At 45.9% G+C, this 20,902-nt stretch overlaps 2 protein-coding genes across 5 annotated transcripts in view; both read left to right on the top strand.

The window, feature by feature from the left end:
- The window catches only part of LOC149306934 (dixin-like), a 56,768-nt gene extending 51,012 nt beyond the window's left edge, over positions 1 to 5,756 (top strand). For all 4 annotated transcript variants that reach the window (XM_089538906.1, XM_089538905.1, XM_089538904.1 and 1 more), the window contains 5 exons: positions 173 to 334; positions 2,099 to 2,165; positions 3,906 to 4,014; positions 4,181 to 4,289; positions 5,575 to 5,756. In XM_089538906.1, coding sequence (XP_089395032.1) covers positions 173 to 334; positions 2,099 to 2,165; positions 3,906 to 4,014; positions 4,181 to 4,289; positions 5,575 to 5,655 — 528 coding nt within the window. In that variant the 3' untranslated portion in view covers positions 5,656 to 5,756. The remainder of the gene's footprint in view (positions 1 to 172; positions 335 to 2,098; positions 2,166 to 3,905; positions 4,015 to 4,180; positions 4,290 to 5,574) is intronic.
- Positions 5,757 to 9,951: 4,195 nt separating this feature from the next.
- LOC149306933 (dihydrolipoyllysine-residue acetyltransferase component of pyruvate dehydrogenase complex, mitochondrial-like) lies at positions 9,952 to 20,852 on the top strand. The gene is made up of 14 exons (XM_089538909.1): positions 9,952 to 10,274; positions 11,317 to 11,418; positions 12,074 to 12,198; positions 13,068 to 13,245; positions 13,838 to 13,964; positions 14,347 to 14,534; positions 14,845 to 14,989; positions 15,087 to 15,154; positions 15,497 to 15,601; positions 16,419 to 16,526; positions 17,188 to 17,303; positions 17,581 to 17,743; positions 17,935 to 18,071; positions 19,056 to 20,852. The coding sequence occupies exons 1-14, from the start codon at positions 10,023 to 10,025 to the stop codon at positions 19,183 to 19,185; spliced, it is 1,944 nt and encodes a 647-aa protein (XP_089395035.1). The 5' UTR covers positions 9,952 to 10,022; the 3' UTR covers positions 19,186 to 20,852.
- Positions 20,853 to 20,902: the final 50 nt, after the last annotated feature.

Here is a 20,902-nt window from a genome sequence, read left to right as displayed (position 1 = left end):
CCCTTCTTCCTAGCCTCATGGAGCACCCTTGACTTGTGAAGCTGCCCACTGAGCAGGCAGAGAGGTTATGAACCCTTCAGTGAGTTGGGGGGGGGGGCATTACAGGACAGGCAAACTCCACAGAGAAGCCAGAGCCCATTACCTCTCACCTCCTCTGATCTCTCCTGGACAGACAAACGACCTCCAGCTGGTGCGCGAGGCCCTGCGCAGTTTGCGGAACAGCTTCAGCGGCCACGACCCCCAGCATCACACCATCGACAGCCTGGAGCAGGGCATCTCCAGCTTGATGGAGAGACTGCACCGTATGGAGATGCAGAAGAGGCAGGAGAGGAGGGTAAGAGGCATCCCCTGGCCAGACAGACTGGAAGAACTTTTCTCTTTCTCTGGGGGCAGCTTGTGGGCTTGACTTGTGCATGTTGCTTGAACAATGCCTGTTGTGTGAGCTTGCAGATGCACCTGTGCTGGCTTGGCTGCACTCTCTTTCTCCCAGGCAGGAAGACAGGCAAGGAGACAGTGGACCAGCCTAGGTTCAGCTCAGAACCCATGTACTTGATGAGGTCCTAAAATGCACCAAGTAGTTTAAAAAGGGGGTTCCCTGTGTCCTTCCTCTCAAAACAAAGGAAAGATGAGGGAGCAAAGAGTACCCTCCTGACACTTTTGACTATCCCTTTCTCTCCTCTTCCCAATTGAATTGCATTTCCTGAAAGCCTCCAGGAGCAGCGCTGCATCTTTAAAATATGTTCCAGCCCACCTCCCCATGTTCTCTTTGACATCAACCCTTTGTTTCAAAACTAGCAGTGGGCATCTGACCACTTCTTGTGTTTTTTTTACCTGGGTAGGGAGGCTAGTTTTAGATGTCAGTGTGGCCCATGGGCAGAACATAAGCACTTGGGGACTCCAGAGTTGACCCTTGGCCTAAACCAAGATGCATGTGAGGCTTGTTGGATAAGAGAATCATACCACTCTCTCACTTTGGAAAGCATGGTATTCTCCAGTTTGTTTGTTTTTTTAAAAGGGAGGACCAAAAGGTCCGGGGGTTAGGGATGCAGTGACTACAGATGGTTTGAGGGGCTGCACAATTCCCACCTCTGTTCTAGGAGAAGTTGTCTTTATTTATAACAAAATGCTGGTGGTGGGGACCATGCAACTCTGAGCCCACCTTGGAGAGCTCCTCAGAAGAGCTGAGGTGAGCATGCAAGTTGAGTACAGTCAACTCCCATCTGGACCAAAACCAATATTTTTCCTGAGAGTGTGAAAATGGCTGGGAGCAGTTCTGAATTCATGGTCCTGTGGTTAAAGAAAGATTCCTAGTTCTATGGTTAAAGAAAGAATGGTAAAATAGGGAGCTGAGAGGAGTGGATTTAGGGCTTCAAGTGTTTGGACCATACTATAGCAGGCGCGTCCAAAAAGAGGGGAACCATGGCTCCAGATCTTGTCCCCGTCATTATTCCAGCTCGCATCTTTGCCAGACCTCTTTTGCTTTTCCAGTTGGATGCTTCCACCTCTGGGAAGCCAGGGGAGAGACTCAATTATAGTCTGAAGACAGCTGTGTAGTGCTAGAAAGCCGCCAGGCTCTGCCATCGCTGGAGGGCTTTCTAATCCCCAGTGTCACCAGTTGTTGTCCTTCATGGGGGTCACTTTTGAGCAGGCTCTTGCTGGCATTACCATGGCGCATGGTCCCCCCACTCCCCCAAATCCTTTCATCATTGTAATGCATCTGCTATTTTTCTCTCTGCTGACCTTTTCCATTGGAGCCTCCCATGGGCATCAACTGTTACTTGGCAAGCAAACCTGTCTCACGGCTCAAGCCTGGTGGTGTCTTGAGCACTGGAGATGCTTGCTCAGACCAGTGGAGCTAAGGGCCATCGGTGGCTGCACATCATAACTGAATTTTTTTACTGTTCCACTGGTGCTTCTTCATGGACACATAAGCATCTCCAAAATACAGTATACATTCTTTTTTGCAAGCTACCCTTCTCCGTGTCTCAGCCACAGAGCCAGTTTGCAGTTCCAGGGTTCAGTCCTGGGATCTTTAGAAATAATACCAGAAAACAGGAGGTCAAACAGAGAACGTCATTCCTTTGTTTTCTTCGTCCAGGTCCGAGGGAAGTCACCTGCCCCCCACGTAACGAACGAGTACCGAGATTCCTGGCCCTCCAACTCCAGTAAGTGTACTTCTAGAAATATCTCTCTGCCCAGCTGGAACTGCCCTATTTCAATTCAGAGCCTCCCGGGCAAAAGCTGCTGAGCAGTGCTGTTTTTGGGGAGCTAGGAAGGCCTTGCATGTCACACCCATCATCCACTTGTTATCCTACCAGTTTCTTTGCCTTTGGCCTGTTACAGACAGCCAAAATAAAGCTGCTTCGAGTCACTTTGGAGATATGGTATTTCAATGATGCATGAGTCCTAAGAGTCTGGAAGCTTCACTAAAGCTGCACTCCAGTCCTTAGGACTGGAGTGTGGCTTTGGTGCGGCCTTTGGACTCTTAGGACACATGTATCATTGAAATATCATACCTCCAAAGTGACTCGAAGCAGCTTTATTTTGGCTGTCTGTAACAGGCCTTTGATTTCTTTTTCCACCTGCAATATTTGCTTTTAAGAGCTTGCCTAAGTACAGTGGTTGGCACAAACGAAACTGTTGCTGACTCTGGACACTGCTGCAGCATAAATAATTAACAGTTCCAATTAATATTTACTCTTTCAAGACCAAGCAGAAAGCACCACAGTATTCCAAGCAACACATTTAAAATGGTTTACTGCAAACATGTTGTGACATCTGGTGGCTGCTATTGATAGTGCAGCAGTTGCTTCTGCTTCCTCCTCCTCCTCCTCCTCCTCCTCTTCTTTGTGTGTCTTGTCTCTGAAAGGTTAGATCTTGATTTAATTGCACTGGGAATGGGGTGTCCTAATGCACATCGGGCTCTGCTGAAGTGGTACTCCCCAGCCAGTGTCCCAGTGCACAATGGGACTGATGTGCATCACTGCTGTGGTGCATTGATCCTGTTGTGCACTGGTCACTTTGCTAGCTCTTGTACATAGTAATAATAAGAGTAGTCCATTAGTGGCTACGGATGTTATGGAACTGGCCAAATTTATTTTTTCAAGCCCATTTCTTACAAAGGCATAAGTCCCCATCTGGATTCCAGCCAAGGATTTTGAATTAAGAGACTGACCAAGCAGAGAACAAGTCAATCCTTTGGACTGACTGGTGGACTGGTTTGCATGACCCATGCCTGCCCACTCCTCTCACTCTGCACTGAAGACTGTGTTGGGTGCTGTGGCAAGCATTACCCCATTCATCCAGGACTAAATTTACCTTATGCTTCCCCACTTGCTCTTGATGTCTCCTAAGTTGGACTGGTGCCAGTTAAGGCCCCTACTCCACCACTGAGACTGCCGGCATGATAACCGGGTGGAAGGAGAGGCCTTGTGTGGGTTGGATTCTGTGTAATCCTTGTAGTGTGGTGATAAGAACAGGTCTTAAAGCCTAGCGGTGACCAGCAAAGGCAGCTGTATTTATGTGCCCACAGATTTCTGTCAGGCTGAAGTCTGTAGCCTTGGAGGCTGAGTGAACTTTCCTGTTTCTCTCCCTTCACTTTTGCAGACTCTTTTGATGCAATCTCACATTGTGTTGCAGCTGAGCCTTGAGTTTATCAAATGGGAGGAATTTCTCTTCAATTCGAATGAAAAGAAAGTGGGGCCAGAATGCATTCACTTAAAGTTGCTAGTTTAGCACAATTACGTGAATGCGCATTGCATTTGAACTGGCTTCCCATTGCCCGAATTTGCGTGTAGTCGGTTATCATGCAATAATGTTAAACCCCATGATTGTGTTCAGATTGCCATTGGATTATACTTCCAATTTCCCTTGTGTGATAAACTCCCGTCTGCCTTTCTTTACAGAACTGCCTCATTCTCACAGCACCCCTGCAATGAGCAGCAGTGCCTGCACCAAAGTGCTCTACTTCACAGATCGCTCCCTCACACCTTTCATGGTGAACATACCAAAGAGGTGAGTTGAGCAGGTTTGGGGGATTGGTTATTGTGGCAAATGTAAAAGTGGAGTGCACTTCTGTAGGATTTTCTCCCCCAGGAGAGTTGGACCTAAGAGCACATGTTCTCCTTCTGTGCCACAAGGCACTCCAACATACGTCTTCTCTACTCCCCTGTGCTTGCAGGTTGGGTGAGGTGACACTGAGGGATTTTAAAACAGCTATTGATCGAGAAGGAACACACCGGTACCATTTCAAAGCCCTGGATCCAGAATTTGGCACAGTCAAGGAGGAGGTAGGTGGTGCTCTCTAGTCAGGGTTCCTTTCAGCTTTGTTTTGTGGGTATATTGTATAACCAGTGCTGTATTTGTAAACTGTTGTTGATGAGCAGTGGGTTGTTTGAATTTACCTCTACCTGCTTATGTGTTTTGTGGAGTGAAAGTAAGTTCAGGTGCGGAAAGATTACCAGTGGCTCAGTGGGGCAATAAGAATCATACCCCAAATGGTTACAGAGTGCGCACAGACCAACCTGAATATCCAGCAGAAAGGGCTCCAGGCAGAAGAAGGAGCCTACAGGCAAATGAGCTGTCAGGTGTTATTCAATCAGTAGCGAGCCAAAACTTTGATATTTTCCCTTTTGATTTGGCTCAGCCAAGAAAGGGGTTATTTGGAAGCGCTCAGCAGAGCTGAGGTAATTGTAACACTGAAGTGTAGTTAGTCTGTCATGTCCAGGGCCAGGCCATGCTTGCATATTGCCGCTGAGTTTTCTGGCTGTCGCAAGACTTTGATCATCCTGCAGCTTGATGAGAAAATGTGCAAAATGCCACTCCGTTTGCCATGCAAAGAATAGGCTTTCTTAATTTTTAGATATCTTAAATAATAGAGAGCCAGACTGGACCTTAGGACATTCCCACCATCTTCATGGGTTCACTGTCTTGGGTAGATCACTGTAGGGCAAGGTTAGGAATTGTGCAGCCCTCCAGATGTTGTTGGTCCACAACTCCAGCAGGCTTAGCTAGCACAGTCAGTGGTGAGGAATACTGGGATTTGCAGTTGAGCAACCTCTGGAGAGACACATAATTCGCACTTATGCTGTGCTATTCCTTAAGTCTCAGGATCAGTAACCCAACTGGAAAAACATTAATCAACATTTGTTCCATTGAGCAGCCCAGAGTGTGAGAATTATATTCTGATTCTTCTTTCTCCTTCTTTTCATTATAGTAGTATTGTAGTAGTTATCATCAGCAGCATTACATTTTGAAAATTATCTGAGTCATTACAGTTATTCGTCCTGTGTTTCAGATAAGATCCTATGAGAATAGTACCTTGCACTGAAGTCCCCTGGTAAATCCATGGGTGTGTAAAATTTGAACTGATAGGTTCCTGATAGGCAATGTGCTCCCTCAGTCGCCAGTCTGTGTTAGCGTTGGACTGAAACACTTCATCCCAAGAAGTGCATAAAGAGAAGCTTCAGCCCTCCTCATACTTAGAGAACCACAGACTACGGGGGATTTGTATTTTGGTTTCCAGCCACCCTAACATTCTTGACAGCAATTGCTCTCTCTTTGCTTTCCCTGTAGGTTTTCCATGATGATGACATTATTCCTGGGTGGGAAGGGAAGATTGTGGCTTGGGTGGAAGAGGACCATGGGGAGAACTAACTGGACAACTGAACTCTTTTATCATGAAACTCCACCACTGTCTCTTGCACTTGCCAGAAACTGACCAAAAAGCATGTGAACTGAGATGCATCTGACTCACAGCTGCCAAAAGAAAGGAATTGTTTGCAAAATGACGGGTATCAAGGTTTGCCACATGCAAGGATGTCTGGCATTCACGTTTCATGGCCAAAAGTTGTGAATTTAATTTCAAAAGTCCTGTGAGGTGGGGAACGAACTGTCTCTCTTTATTAAGTCAGTGTTGGCCTTAATGATGTATTTCTTCCCATTTCTCAGTCCTGCTGTTAGTCGTAACCTGGAGAACTTTCATTGATGGCATTCAGTATTAGAAGGAACCCTGCACTTAATGGCTAAAACTAGAAGCTGTGGCCTCCAGAGGCAGGCAGTGCTGTTGCAGCTACAGTCTCTGTGTCCAAAACTCTCGCCAGCCACTCATTCCAAGCAACTCTATGCCCAACACACTTTCCTGCAGCAAAAGCCCATTCAATTCTGTCAGCATCAGGAACCAAGAAGACTTCTTCTGGAAGGAGACAAGTGGATAGCAGCTTACATCAACGATAAACAGCTTTGGCAGCAGAGCGATGGGCACCTGCTTTTGAAGGACTTGAAACAACTATTTTATTTTGCTATGGTTTTTGGAGGAGTCTTTGCCCATTTCTTCAACACCCTTGGTTGCCATTTTCCTTGTGTATTGGCAAAAGGCCCACAAAAAGGTCCATGCATTTATTTCTGAATCCTTCTCCAGGGATCATTTGGCAAAACAGGGACTTATGTCCCTCTGGGGTCTCTTAGATCAGATATGGAGAAAGTGTGGTGCAGTCTCCAGGGCTGTTTTTGTGCTCCAAAATGTCCCAGGATGCCCTATGGAATGGGTAGAAGGAATTCCCACAACATTTGACACTCCCTTGGGATGCCCAGGGGTTAAAAAGACACTTTGCAATTTATCTCCATTTATTTTTCGCCCTGAAATGCTCTCTATGGGGCATGGAGGGCATTTCCAAAACTGGTCTCTCTCACACTATTTTGATGATTGATAGAGCGCAGTAGCCTTTGGACAGAGCTGGGAGCAGCAAGAAGAAAGTGGCATGAACCACTCAGTGTTGGTTTGATGGGAAAACCCTTGAGGCATGGCCGCACATTTTTGCTAAGGGTCACCCTAACACAACTGACCAATTCTCCCCCAGTCCAGATGGGTCTCTTGGCAATCCAGTCACCAGACAGGAGCTCATGCGGTCAGTACCTAGGGAAGGGCATGCCCAGTTCCGAGTCAACATAGATCTGTTTTCTTCTTCTGTATTTCTAGTCATGCCCTACCATGCTGGACCTGGGAGTGCAGGTTCTCTGTTAGGGATCACTGAACCGAAAAGCAGAATTAAAGTTTTGCTTTATCTGCCTCCCTTCCTCCTCCAGCCAGTCTCACGCTGTGCGTTTCCTTGTGTGTCACAGCGGTGTCCTCCGAAGCCTGGGTTGCAAGCCTGCTTGTCTCTGAACGAACTTCTGTCTGCGTCCTTTCCAACTGCGGCCGGACGTTTGAAGGAAAACTTGGACTTCTGTCATTTTATAGATGTAAAACATAGCCCTTTTTGTAAATTGTTCCTGTTTTGGAGGATTATTTTGTATCCATTTATGTCGTCGTTGTTCAAGGACGGTGTATATTTTTTATACCAAGTGCTTCTTTTCCTGTATATTTCTGCACGCACATTGTACTGCATTTTATGCTCTTCTCTCTCTAGAGGATGCTGACATGTTTTGCACTGCATCCTGCGAATGCCACCCTCCGTGGCTCCTGTAACTAGTTTTATTTTACTGGCAGGATCTTAAGTGGTTTTATATTTCTCCATTGATTTCTCGATAGGCGTTTCCCCGTTGTCCGTTTTTACAGAGTACAGAAAGAGCGGTAGTGCCTTTCTAAACCATGCAATTGTTCGAATCCATGATTAATATTCAGGGCACAGTCTTTGTTGTCACTCTGAACAACTACGAAATTGGCTTTCAAAGGATAGAGTTCGTTAATAAGGGGAATACAGGTTTTTCCTCTAAACAAACCCACCTTCTATTTCTTCTTACGGAATTGCTGGTTTCTCTGTTGCATGAATTTTTGTAAGTCGCAAAAAGACGGCATGGCGTTAATCTTTAGGGAAAACTGTCCTGTTAATTTCAGCAAGAAATTTTGAGGTCCATCTTGTACCTGCTTTTAGATTGCATTTCGGTTGAGTAATTCTCCCTGTCATATCAACTCACGTAGCCAGAAACATAACGGCGGTCATCTCAGAAAAGGTGTAAGGACTGTGGCTGGGAGCAATCCTGCGTGCAGCTATGCTGCTTTAAATCCCATGGATTTTGGCATTATAAAGCTAAAGTCGAGGCGTGTTGCCACCTTTGCCCAAGACCTTTGGTTTGACTGTATTCCTACAGTTATACCAAAGATGCCATTCACACCACTTTCCTAAAAACTAACCTGTCGGTCCTTCTTGGGGGGAAACCACAGGAAAGTCTGGGCACTCCTAAACAGTGGATTTCCAGCACCCTCAACAAACTACAATTAAGCCGCAACATTTGTTTTAAATCCCATATATGTTTGAAATACAGTACGCACCAGGTACCTCCTCATAGTTTCTACGCAGTTAGGGTAAAAATTAGGACTGGAGTAACACGCATCATTCATGGAACCAACAAGGCCCTCTGTGTTTTCAACTACGGCTAATTTATACATAAGCCGCTCTGCAGTTGTTTTGCTTCCCTTTGAGTCCCTTTCTGGGTCTACATCCTTGCAGTACGAGTCACTCAGTATATATATATATATATATATATGCGCAGTACTCTGTTTTGCCTAGAAACTGTTGAGGTTTGCAATCTTGGCTACTTGAAACGAGGATTACTCTGTCGGTGCATTGACCAAGAAAGACCTGAAGCTTGTTCGTTGGGACGTGCTTTTGGAGATCTGAGGACCAAGACTTTAAAGGGAAAGGGGGAGAAATAAAGCTTTCAATAAAGAGAGTTTATTGAAACAAGACTGATTTGTTTTTAAGCAGGTCTTGGAAAGACAAAACGATCCATACAGCCTTGGCTCCGTGTGCAACCAAGGAAAGGGTGTTTCCATTCTGATTTGGGGGCAGCAGCAGAGAATCAGTGTATCTACAGATTTTGGCTGGCAAATGCTTTTGTGTGGGCTCCGTGGGTCATTTAAGCCCACTGCTGTCTAGCCAGAAAGAAAATGCTCTTGCGTTTTATCTCCCTGCTTGTTATCGACCTGTACACAGAAAACAGTATAAGAAATGTTGGTTTCGACTTAGATGGGAGGAAGGAGCATCAACCGGACATAAAGAAAACAGAAATAATGACCACGGAGGATCTATGTAATCAGTTTAGATATTGAGGAGATCAAGATAGTAAAAGGTTCCCCATGCTTTGGGTCAAACATTGATAAGAATAGAGACTGCAGTCAAGAAATAGGAAGAAGGTGAGGATGAATGGGAAGAGCAACCATGAAGGAACCAAGAAAGGTCCTCAAGTGTAAAGATACACAGACGGACACCGAGGGGCTGCTGCATCCGCACTGCAGAGATAACCTGATTTGGTACCACTTTAACTGCCCTGGTTCAATGCTCTGGGATCCTGGGAATGATGGTTTTGTGGGCTATTTGGCCAAGAGAGCTCTGGCGCCACAAACGAACTACAGATCCCAAAGTACCATGAACAGGGAGCCATGGGGCCATCCCAAGCGGTGGCTCAAACTGGGTTATTACTATTTCTGCCACAGGGATGCCCAGGAAGGGAGGACCTTGCTGGTCAGATTGTGGGGCATGTAGCCATTAAACAAACGACACAAAACTTTGTGGTGATGATGATGATGATGGTGAGCAGAGAACACAAACCCTGAAGAGGTCAAGGGAGAAGCAGAGCCCCTCAGTGCCATTTTCCCCCTCCTCCTTTGGGGCCATGTCTTTTTTAGGTTGTAAGCCTGAAGGGCGGGGAAATGTCTAATTATTTAATTATCTATCTAATTATCTATATCTAATTATCTGTATGCCATTATCTCTCTGTAAGCCTTTAGGGCTGAAGAGCGGGGCATAAACGCAGGACATAAACAAGAGGGAGACCAAAAGCACGTCCTCCCTCCAGCGCCGCCTCCTCCCTTCTGGCGAGAACGCCCACTGCGCATGCGCACAACCCTCTCCCTGAGGCGAGCGGAGGCTCCGCCCCTTTACCTCTTCGCTTGACGGGCGGCAGCGGCGGCGTCTCCTTCTTTGCGACAGTGTCGCGCGCGCTCGTGTCTTCGCTGTACGGCGCCGCCCGGAGGTCACTGGCTGTCTGTCTGTCAGTCTGTCTGTCGGGCGGCGGAGGCGAGGATGTGGCGGGCGCTGGCGAGGCGCGTGGCCCGGGAGTGCGGCGCCCGGCCCAGGAAGGCAGCCAGCGGCGCCGAGGGGCTCCTCCGGCGGAGAGGGCGCCCCTGGGGCAGCCCCGCCTCGGCCCTGGCTCGCCCCAAATGGACGCCGCCCGGGAAGCCTTCGACGGCGCTGCCGCTGCTCCTGGCCAAGGCCCAGGCCGCCTCCGCCTCCGTCCCCGCCAGGAGCCTCTGCAGCCACCCGCCCCACCAGAAGGTCAGCCGAGGAGGAGGAGGAGGAGGAGGGACGGGGACAGGCAGGGAAGGCCGCGCTCTCTCTCTCGGCCCAGAGGGAACCAGGGGCAACGCTTGCCCACAGCGGAACCTGGGCTGTTTCCTATGCTTCCCTATGGACAAGGGCTCCCCAGGGATTCCCTATGCGAAAGTAATTCCCAATGTTCCCCTATAGACAAGCATTCTCCTATCATTCCCATTCCCCAATGATTCCCTATGGGCAAGTGCATGCTTCTCTATGGACCCAGTGTTCTTCTAGCTCTCTCTATGGGCAAGTATTCCTCCATGTTCCCCTACAGACAAGCATTCCTCAATGGTTCTCTATGGGCAAGTAATTCCCAGTGTTTCCCTATGGGTGAGGATTCTCCCATGATCCTCTATGGCAGTGGTTCCCAACCTTCCTAATGCCATGACCCTTTAATAGAGTTTCTCATGTTGTGGTGACCCGAACCCATGAAATTATTCTCATTGCTACTTCATAACTGTAATTAAATAGGTGTTTTCCAATGGTCTTAGGCGACCCCCATGAAAGGGTCATTCGACCCCCAAAGGGGTCCCGACCCACAGGCTGGGAACCACTGCTCTATGGACCAGTGTTCTCCTCTATCTGGGCAAGCATTCTCCAATGGAGGGATTATTCCCCCATTATTCTCTATGGCAAGGATGGTTTCCCTGTCGCTTGTTTCAGTGCGTCCCAAGAAAACCCCAGGAGAGGGCCTCCTCAGGGCTGCTGTAAATCGGGAATGACTTGGAGGCCCATAGCAGCAACAGCGAAGGGGACGCTGGGGTCATTCCTGTGGGGCTCACATCCTCCAGAGCTGTGGCATCCCCCCTTCATCCCTCCCTTCAGTGGGACAGGACAGGAGGGGGGTCTCAGCCCCAGTTACCTTCCCCTGAGGCTGAGAGAGTGTGACTAGCCCAAGGCCACAGCTTCATGGCCAAGCTTCCCTGGAGGGCATTGGGGGGGTATGTGGGGCAGAGCTCCCTGGACAAGGTTTAGTTCCTAACCGCCTCTTCCTTTGCAGGTGCCTTTGCCTGCCCTCTCCCCTACGATGCAGATGGGGACCATCGCGCGGTGGGAGAAGAAGGAAGGGGAGAAGATCAACGAAGGCGACCTGATTGCCGAGGTACAGTATATACTTGACACATAGAAGTCGAGGTCAACTTTTGGGGCCAAAAGTGTGGGTTTTTATATGACCTGTGGATATGTTGAAGGTCAGACTTAAGGGGGAAGCCCAGCTGGGGAGAGGCTGTGGGGCGATCGGTCGCCCTTCCCAGTGTCTCCCCAACTGGGCTGCCCCTTGCGGAGGAAGCCTGGCTGGGAGAGGCTTGGTCAGAGGACCGTATTGCCACGTGTATAAGTCTACCCAGGATTTTGGAGGCCGTTTTGGGGCAAATATAGTTGAGTGTATACAGTATGATGAAAATGGCATACAGTAATGTTTCAGGTGCGTCCCTGGATTTGTTCCTGGGCCACCTGCTCTTGGGAGGAAGAGCAGCACTAGATGCCCCTTCTGTTGAACAGTACCTGAGCAAGCTCTCAGGATTGACTTGGTATTACTATCCTGGATGGATTTGTTCCCGCTTAACTCATCTCAGGAGTAATACTTTCTCTTGGCCACCCACTTGTAGTCGAAGGAGAGCTGGGCCTTGACCCTTGCAAACCTTATTTGCCCTTAGGGTCTGTCTTCTGAGCAATGTGGGCTTGATGGGGGTAGCTCAGATCGGTGACCTTGTTTCTTTGTTGTACTGACGTTGCTGTGTGTCTGTATGCTTGCGAAGGTGGAGACGGACAAAGCCACTGTAGGATTTGAGTGCACAGAAGAATGTTATTTGGCTAAGATCTTGGTTCCAGAAGGAACGCGGGATGTCCCCATAGGAGCCATAATATGCATCACTGTGGACAAGTGAGTACAGCTGGGAATATCTTTGTTTGCTGCTGTCTGCTCCCATTTCCTTCCTGTCGCACTCCCCACACCTTTGCCTAACTAATCCATTTTCTTGCCTCCCACAGCTTCTCTTTATCAAGCCATCCTTTTATCATTTTAGATCAAATCTTTTCTTCAGCACCAAAACCTTTCCTGCATCTCTGCCTGGTCTTGTATTAATTTACTTTTCCCCCAGCTTCACCCTTCTTTGGTGCAAAAATCTCTGAAATAAGAGATTTAGCGGTACAAAATGACCTAGAAGCCTTTCTCTCAATCCCCTTAGACTAGACATGAATGTCTAGTTGTAACTGACTGTAGGGGACAGCGCTCATCTCCATTTCTAAGCCAAAGAACCAGCGTTGTTTGAGGACTGCTCTGGTGGCCATGTGGCAAGCATGACCGCATTGAACGCTGTTACCTTCCCACTAAGAAGTGGTACCTATCTAGCTACTTGCATTTGCATGCTTTTGAACTGCTAGGTTGGCAGAAGCTGGGACTAGTGACAGGAGCTCCCATTGGTCTGAAAGAACCATTGTGTGCATGGAGAGTAGCATGTTCATCTCTCTTTACATTGAAAGAACATCCAGGGCTGAGTCCTGGCTTGCATAAAAAACCCTTTCTCTTTTTTCAAAGCATGCCCCCATCTCTTCATCTTGTTCACCTTACTGTGATAGACAGCCCTCTGGGAAGGGCTGCCACACAGCGAAGAACAGCAGTGCCCAGCCCAGGGTGTGTTGCTTGCACATGCCAATGCTGGCTGTGATGTGGAAGGTGCCTCTTAGGTGACTGTGTTACACCTCTAGTATGTCACCTCCTTGTATTCATGGCTCCTTCCTGCCTTCTCCTAGGCCTGAGCTTATTGATGCCTTTAAGAATTACACTTTGGATGCTGCAGCAACCGCCGCACCAGCCTCAGTGCCTCCTCCACCATCACCACCACCACCTCCTTCGGCATCTGCGCCACCCGCACCAGCAGCTCAATCCTCTGCTCAGGCTCCAGGTAGCTCCTACCCTCCCCATATGCAGGTACGGTACAGGCTTCTTATCTCTCCTTGCTGCAGCTTTTGTGACTTTTATAGCGTATTTTTCAAACCTCATTCTTATCTGTGTGCCATGAAATCAGTGCAAGCCATGACTCTCATTTTGCTCTAGCAGTAGGAGAGCAAGTGATCCATTTCTGCTGCTTCTAAAGGGCTGTGGAAACGGGGGAATGAAATGTTCATGTTTTTGACCAGTTGGCAAGTGAGGATGGCTAGGGGCAACTCAAGGGCTACCTGTCTGCCAGTTTTGCTCCCTGCCAATAGAACACACACCAGCAACAGGTTGTGCTGATCAGTGCAAGAGCACGTTCTTTTGGATGTCATTTGAACAGGCAGGAATACCTTGTGTCTATCTCCTACGGTGGCGATGGTGGAGGAGGAGTAGACTGTTCAGTTTGGTTTATTTTGGCCTTCTGTTTTGCTCCTTTAACTTTAGCTTTGCATAAAGAAGGCAGATCAGAGTTACAGAAGTATCACTGACCTTGCTTTATTTATTTATTTGTTTATTTATTTCTGGTGCTGTTGGGTTGTCAGTTGTGTAATAACAAAGGATGTGTGGTGCTCTCTGAATTCCCTAGATTGCTCTCCCTGCCCTCTCCCCTACCATGACGATGGGCACGGTTCAGAGATGGGAAAAGAAGGTCGGTGAAAAACTGAGTGAAGGAGACTTGTTGGCAGAAATAGAGACCGACAAAGCTACAATAGGTGAGGCGTTTCTAAATTCTAAATGAATTGGAGGATGTGTTGCCATTTCACGATGAATGGCCAAGATTCCCATTTCCTTCAGATAGTCTGGGCTGACGATACTGTAGGAGCAGAGCCATTTTAAAGCTGCATCCCAGGACATGTCCTTATTTGTTGTAGAATGAAGTTCTAGGTTGGGATAGTGGGGAATCTCAAAAGCATCCACAAATCAGTGAAAAGGTGTTCCAGACTTGATTCTCTTAGTATGTGAAACTTTCCTCAGTTACTTTGCCTTTGTGAGCTGCATTTCCAAATAAGTATGTTTGTACGTTTGTGTGTAGAGTAGGATAATATGGTCTTAGTTGTTCTTCTCTCCACAACCATTTCCAACTCTCTTTTTAAGGTTTCGAAGTACAAGAAGAAGGATATTTGGCAAAAATCTTAGTGGCAGAAGGCACAAGAGATGTGCCTTTGGGAACCCCACTGTGTATTATTGTGGAAAAAGAGTCTGACATTCCTGCTTTTGCAGACTACAGAGATGCTGGAGTGGCAGATATCAAACCGCCAATGCCACCACCGCCACCTAGTCCTGTATGTACAACTCCAGGGTGTGTGTGTGTGTGTGTGTGTGTGTGTATGTGTGTATGATTTTTTTGATCTTGTTGGCATACATTCATTAGAGTTTTGCTTCTCCTATATAGGAGTAACTTTCAACTGGAAATTATCTTCTCATAGGAGAGAAGCAGTATGCTACGTTGTATGCTCCATAGACATCCATTGTTGCTCCAGATCCAGGCTTAGGTTAAAGTAGGAGCACTAGGGAATTGTTAAAAAAAAAAAAAGCGCATCCATGACCCAGTATCTAGTTAAAATCACTCTGCCTTACCCTGTTTTTCTCAAGATGGTGGGTGCAGCTGCTCCTTCTCCAGCCCAGGCTGCATCTTCTCCTTCAGTCAGAGGCCCTGCACATAAAGGGAGAGTAATAGCCAGCCCCTTGGCAAAGAAACTGGCAGCAGAAAAAGGAATTGATATTTCACAGGTCAGAGGTGAGTGAACATCCTCAGTGAGCTTTCAACATCCCACCCCCTCTTCACTAGTTTGGCAGCTGTGTGAAATATTTTCCCTTCTGCATATCCCTACCAGGTTCAGGACCAGATGGACGGATAACAAAGAAAGACATTGAGTCATTTGTGCCATCTAAGGTAGCCCCGGTGAGTAAGACATAGACATCAACATCCTTACTGGTGCTGTTGTTGGACCAAAGCTGTGTAGAGCCTTGACAAAAGGGAATATGAGTGGAGGATTGTCCTCAAAGATATTTTATGATGCTAGGTCCCAATCCTGGCATCTGAGTTGAGCGTCCAAGCTTCTGTGTTGGTGCCCATCTGACATTTTCCTCCATTGATCCTTGATGGGTTTTGTTTTAGATGTCTAGAAATGGATTTACCTTTTCCATCAAGGTGGTGTTTTTGGTGATTCTTCACTAAAAGCATGCTGTGAATATAGCCTTTTCTTCACAATCCTTGTAAACTAAAGTTTTCTCCTACATACAGGCCCGGGCAGCAGAACCCACTCCTGTGGCTGCACCAACACCAGCACCAGCTGCAGCCATCCCCACAGGTGTCTTTACAGATATTCCGATCAGCAATATTCGCAAGGTGAGGCTTTGCTCTTTCCACATCACTGTGTTTGCCAATAGCCAATAACTTTTCAGGGCCTGAGCCGAAGGCTTGCTGACTTCTCTTCCTCCTCCTCCTCAGTGCCTTTTAAGGTTAGGGTGGCTCTGATACAAGCAGATGTTCACAAAAGAGAGTTTGAATGTACAAGATTTCCAGGTGTCTGGTTTGGCATTACCATGATTGTGTTGTGATGTCGATGTACATGGCACTTCAGTGAAATCTAGGAAGGAACCACGTTTCTTGCCCTGAGAAGCTTACAAATTAAAGTATCTCCCTCCCCCCAGCTCAAAACCTATTTAGTTGAGATGTACTGTAAAAATGGAGCAAAAGCATACTGCCAAAGAAACCAGAGACTGCAAAGTTGGGGACAGAGAGAGGTAAGGAAAAGAGAAAGAGGGGAGAGCAAAGATAAAAGTAGCAGAAGGGCAGGGTTTAGCCCCACATCTATGCTCTGTCCACTTGTCCTGCAGATTCATTAACTCCGACTTCCACAGTGTAACTTCTTCTAGCAATCAACATTTCTGATAGAATCCAAAAGTGGGACTAGTAAGGTGGTGAAAATGAGCAAGAGGTGTACAATTTCTTAGGCTTTGTTCTACTTGACATGAGGATAAAGATAATAGGCGAAAGGCTTCATAGGCCATAGGCTGTGTTTTGAGGAGAAATTTGAAAGACAAGGGCAGCACTTGACTGACAGCTGTGTGGTGCATTTCTAAAAGTGAAGCTGTGGTGAAAACTTAACATTTGACTGACACTTCCCTAAAAAAACGCCTTCTCCGGTTGTGTTTTCCTGCAGGTCATTGCCCAGCGTTTGATGCAGTCTAAGCAAACAATACCTCACTATTACCTCTCCATTGACATTGACATGGGAGAAATATTGGTGCTAAGAAAAGAACTCAACCAGGTAATGTGTGCTGTGGAGGATTGTGGTGGGTGTTCACTAAGATAGTTTTGTGGCCGTTGTCTCACAGAGTTTTTTCTCTCTTCTTTTTGCAATGTTTTGAGTTTTTCCTTTTGACTTTCCAGTTTGAAGTTGTTTCCTAAGCGTGTTATACACTGTGCCTCCTAGCCATGGATAGTCCAGCACTGTAGACGTTTGTATCTGTTCTTCCAGTTTCCCACAGAATGTGTAATCTGAGATGAAAGACTGTAAGGCAAAGATGGCTTCAAGGAGGAATTCTGTAGAAGGGGATGGGTTTCTCACTCCTGGGAGAGCCATCTGCTATCATAAGGACAGAAGCTGGGGAAGTAGCACAAAATACCTAAAGTTAAATCCCTGCAGTGAAAGTCTTTCATTCTAGGAACTTTGCAGGGCGAATCATAGTCTGTTTGGAAATTGCAGAAGAGATGAGGAGACCCTTTTTAATAAACAGGCTGAGAGTGTTGGGGTTTTTACCCTCCCAGCCTGGCCAGCTTGGCTGCGGAAGAAAACTTTCAGACTGCTGTTGTGTTGTCCCTCGCTTTTGAATTCACTTCATAAGGAGGTGCCATTGGGTAGAGCGGTTTCCCCTTCCTTTAGCCTTCTGTGATTTGCTAAGCATTTCTATTCTGCCTTGTCTTCGCAGGAGATGCCCCAGAACACGAAGCTCTCGGTCAATGACTTCATTATCAAGGCTTCAGCTCTGGCTTGTATGAAGGTGCCTGAGGCAAATTCCTCTTGGTTGGACACAGTAATTAGGCAGTAAGTATGCCATCTTAAGCTGCTTGGTACATATTTTTTTATTAACAAGGAGCCACATCTAAGAGCATGGTGGAGTCTCTGGAGAGCGGACTATCTGATAACTTTTTTCCTTCGCAATTCAATTGAGTGTGATACGCAGTAGGTGGCATTGCCTTATTGTAGAGGGCAGTGATGTAAGAAAAGCCTTCCTTTTTTAATTTAAATATTAAATATTTCTTTTGCATCTTGCTGTTTTCATAGAGATGAACATCCCTGTACCCCTTTTTCTGTCTTCCAGGAATCACGTAGTCGATGTTAGTGTTGCAGTCAGTACCCCAATAGGACTTATAACCCCGATTGTATTTAATGCGCACATAAAGGGACTGGCTTCCATTAACCAAGATGTTGTAACGTTGGCAGCCAAGGCTCGGGAAGGCAAACTGCAGCCTCATGAATTTCAGGTAAGAAATACGGAGCAGGTTGTGATTCCTGAAACACTGTGACTATACTTCGTTTTGTTGGAGAGGTTAAAGTTTTGTAGTAGTAATGGTCAGTTATGAAAGGCTTTTTTTTTCTCGTAGTGCTATCCTTTACTTTTTCTCCAAATTACATAGTGATAAGTAAAACAGCCTTAATGTCCACTTCCTTACAGGGAGGAACTTTTACAGTCTCAAATTTAGGAATGTATGGCATTAAGAATTTCTCTGCGATCATCAATCCACCCCAGTCTTGCATCTTGGCAGTTGGTACTTCAGAGAAAAGATTGGTCCCAGCAGACAATGAAAAAGGGTGAGTTCTTAAAAAAACTTTGTTCCTTCAAGAGGTAAAATCCAAAGGGATTATTAGAGTATGGAATAGTCCATAAAACACTAAAAGATAGTGTCAGCACTGATAATTCAGTGTCAGCTTATTCACTTGCACATTATCTAACACACAAAAGAAACTTTCTCTCTTAGGATTCCCAGAAAAGTAGTTTATGACACTGATCTTTAAATACACAATCAGCTGATAGAGAGGTGAGCAAACAGCAAGGCTTGTGTAATTTAAGGGTTTCTCCTTTTTTTTAAAGCCTGGGTTCTTCTAATGGTAATAGCCATAGCTTACCTTGTTTTGCACACAGAAGGTTATAGGTTCAGTATCTGGCATTTGCACCGAGGAGTTGGAAATATTCCTGTCTGGATAGCTGGTGCCAGCCACTGTGGACTATGGTCTGGCTTGTATAGTGTAGCTTTGTGCATATGTCTCACCAACTGGAACCAGATGGAAGATAATGACCCAAAGCAGTGCTGCCCCAAGACCTTTTTCTGACTGAGTCAAAGCCCAAACAGTGTGCTTCTGCCCCAACCGCTAGCACCAATCCTTTAAAGAAAAGAATAGGTTTTGCTATATATTTCAGACTCCATTTATCTGCTCTTCATGATGCTGTAATGGAGCAGGTTGTTTTCACCTTGCTGATATCTAGTTAAAATCACTTTGGTTTGCCCTTTTTTTCTCAAGATGGCGGATGAATGACAAGGTCAGCCCTGGTTCAGTGGAGGCACATATGCTTAAAATTAATGGGACAGTTGGCTATATGCTCCACCCAGGAACTTTTGGTCTTTTTGAGGACCAGTGGAGCTAATTGACACAACAAGCTACCTGTTTGGTGAATTTAGAAGAAAACAGTACATTTTTTATTGATAATAGTATCATGTCCATGAGGATTAAAGATGGAAGATTCACTCGGTTGTTTTTCAAGGGCTTAAGCCTGTGTGTTGTTCTTTTTCTGCCCAGGTTTGACGTGGCTAGTGTGATGTCTGTTACACTGAGCTGTGACCACCGTGTCGTAGACGGAGCAGTCGGAGCCCAGTGGCTTGCTGAGTTCAAGAAGTTCCTTGAGAAGCCAGCCACCATGCTGCTATAATCTCCCGAGGCCACTAGGACTTTCTTGGGTCGCATCACTTCATTCTAAAGAAGCTATTTATATATTTAGGGTTTAGACTTTTAAACAAATATTCATTTCTTTATTTTTTAAAAAATATCTATATCTAAATATATATATGCATACACAGAGTTGCTGGTAATTTTTATTACCAGTTGTACAGATTTAAATGGTTTGCAAAAGGCTTCCTGGAGCTAAGTACAACTATACTGTATTTTGTACAGTGGATCAGTTTGCAAACTTCCCCCTCTAAATAGCCCAAAGGATTTGAAATCATGTGGAGGAGCTCATGCTTCCAGTCATAGTCCCACCCGGCAACTTAATGATTCCTGTCATCTCAAAAACAAGGGAGCCAGATTGCAATAGCAGAGACAACAAAAGCCAAATTTAGGATCTCGGGTGGTTGGGATCTCCAATCTAGCACAGCAAGTGAACCTGTTGGTGTGTCCTATTCCTTAGGTTAGTAGGCTTTCATGGAGGGTGGGATGAGAACAGCCTTCAGGGTGGTTCACCTTCCAGGTTACTTTGTGAATTAAGCAGCTTTTCTAACTTCGTAGCCTCAGAAACCTTTTAAAGAGCGCTTTACTGCAGAAGGGAAGCTTCAAACCACCCAAACTCTGTGGCAAAAATTATATTTGAAACAGTGACAGTATGTACCCTTTAACAAATTTTCATAACAGCAACCTTTTGTTGCACTACATCTTTGATTTTTGAGAGGCTGATTCCCCTCCAGGTTAGTGAATGCTGCTTCAGTCCAAAGCTGTGTCTGTCTTCATAGAAGTGGGAAAGTTCAGTAGAAATTAAAATATATAAAAACAATTAATCAACCCTGGTAGTGTTTCTATGAGATGCCGAGACCAGGTGCAGTCCAGCTGGGACCTGTCTTGTCATCAAAATGAAGGTACTGTCACACTTTTCCTTCATTTGGAACAAGGCTTGTGTAGAAAATATGCTAGTGGATTGTGACTGCAGACCCTAATAAAATGTGAGTTGCTCTTTATTTTCCCGTTAAAATTAATGAGACAAGTTAGTTGCGACTGTTTTTGTCCCATTCATTTCAAACTAGGTGTAGATACTGTTCTGTGGATGAGGCCCACCGTTGAATAGCATCTTTGTTGTCTTCCCCATCCCAGCCTTGGGAAAACAGCAGAATTTCTTGGGACATGTAAATAGTGTAAAAACCTTAAATTGCTTGACATGGATTTTGTTTGCAATTGTCACCAGATGTGTTTATGATTGTGTCCAAGATGGGAAGGTACCATAATGGAAAACACTCCCATGTTTGCTTCCCAAAGGACCTATTAATTTAAAAAGGAGGATCATGGAATTGCTAAGTGATATGAGCAGGAGAGCCAAATAGACAGTAGATTAATAAAGAGGCCCCAAATTATTCTGTACCATATGCATTGCATTCAGTATTGTCTCTTGTAAAGTTGTGCTACCAGATCCACTAAAAATAATATTCAAGGAGATTATACTGTGGACATTAAATATTTTTTCTGAGACCTAACTAATGTGTTTTTGATTTGGTTGCAGTTATGCTTAAGTTTTAATATCTTGGTAAGAAGCAAGTTGCACTTCAAATGTCCTAACTCAGTTCCAGACTGGCTAAATAGGCCAGGTGTGTTCCATTAAATGTTTGAAATGTATGAGCCTGCGTTTCCTTGTCCCTGGTACATCTTTCTTTGCTAAGTTGTGT

Source organism: Sceloporus occidentalis, unplaced genomic scaffold, assembly GCF_023333645.1.
Source record: "Sceloporus occidentalis isolate IW3139 unplaced genomic scaffold, rSceOcc1.0.p SCAF_9, whole genome shotgun sequence".
Lineage (NCBI taxonomy): Eukaryota > Metazoa > Chordata > Lepidosauria > Squamata > Phrynosomatidae > Sceloporus > Sceloporus occidentalis.
Note: the sequence above shows the minus strand (reverse complement) of the source record. Positions and strands in the feature narration are given on the sequence as shown.

What these genes read in the sequence shown, in the direction of transcription:
- LOC149306933 (XM_089538909.1), top strand. Translation starts at nt 10,023, where the DNA reads ATGTGGCGGGCGCTGGCGAGGCGCGTGGCCCGGGAGTGCGGCGCCCGG. An exon ending in GCCACCCGCCCCACCAGAAG is followed by an intron (nt 10,275 to 11,316) that starts GTCAGCCGAGGA and finishes CTTCCTTTGCAG; the next exon opens with GTGCCTTTGCCTGCCCTCTC. An exon ending in TGCAGCCTCATGAATTTCAG is followed by an intron (nt 17,744 to 17,934) that starts GTAAGAAATACG and finishes ACTTCCTTACAG; the next exon opens with GGAGGAACTTTTACAGTCTC.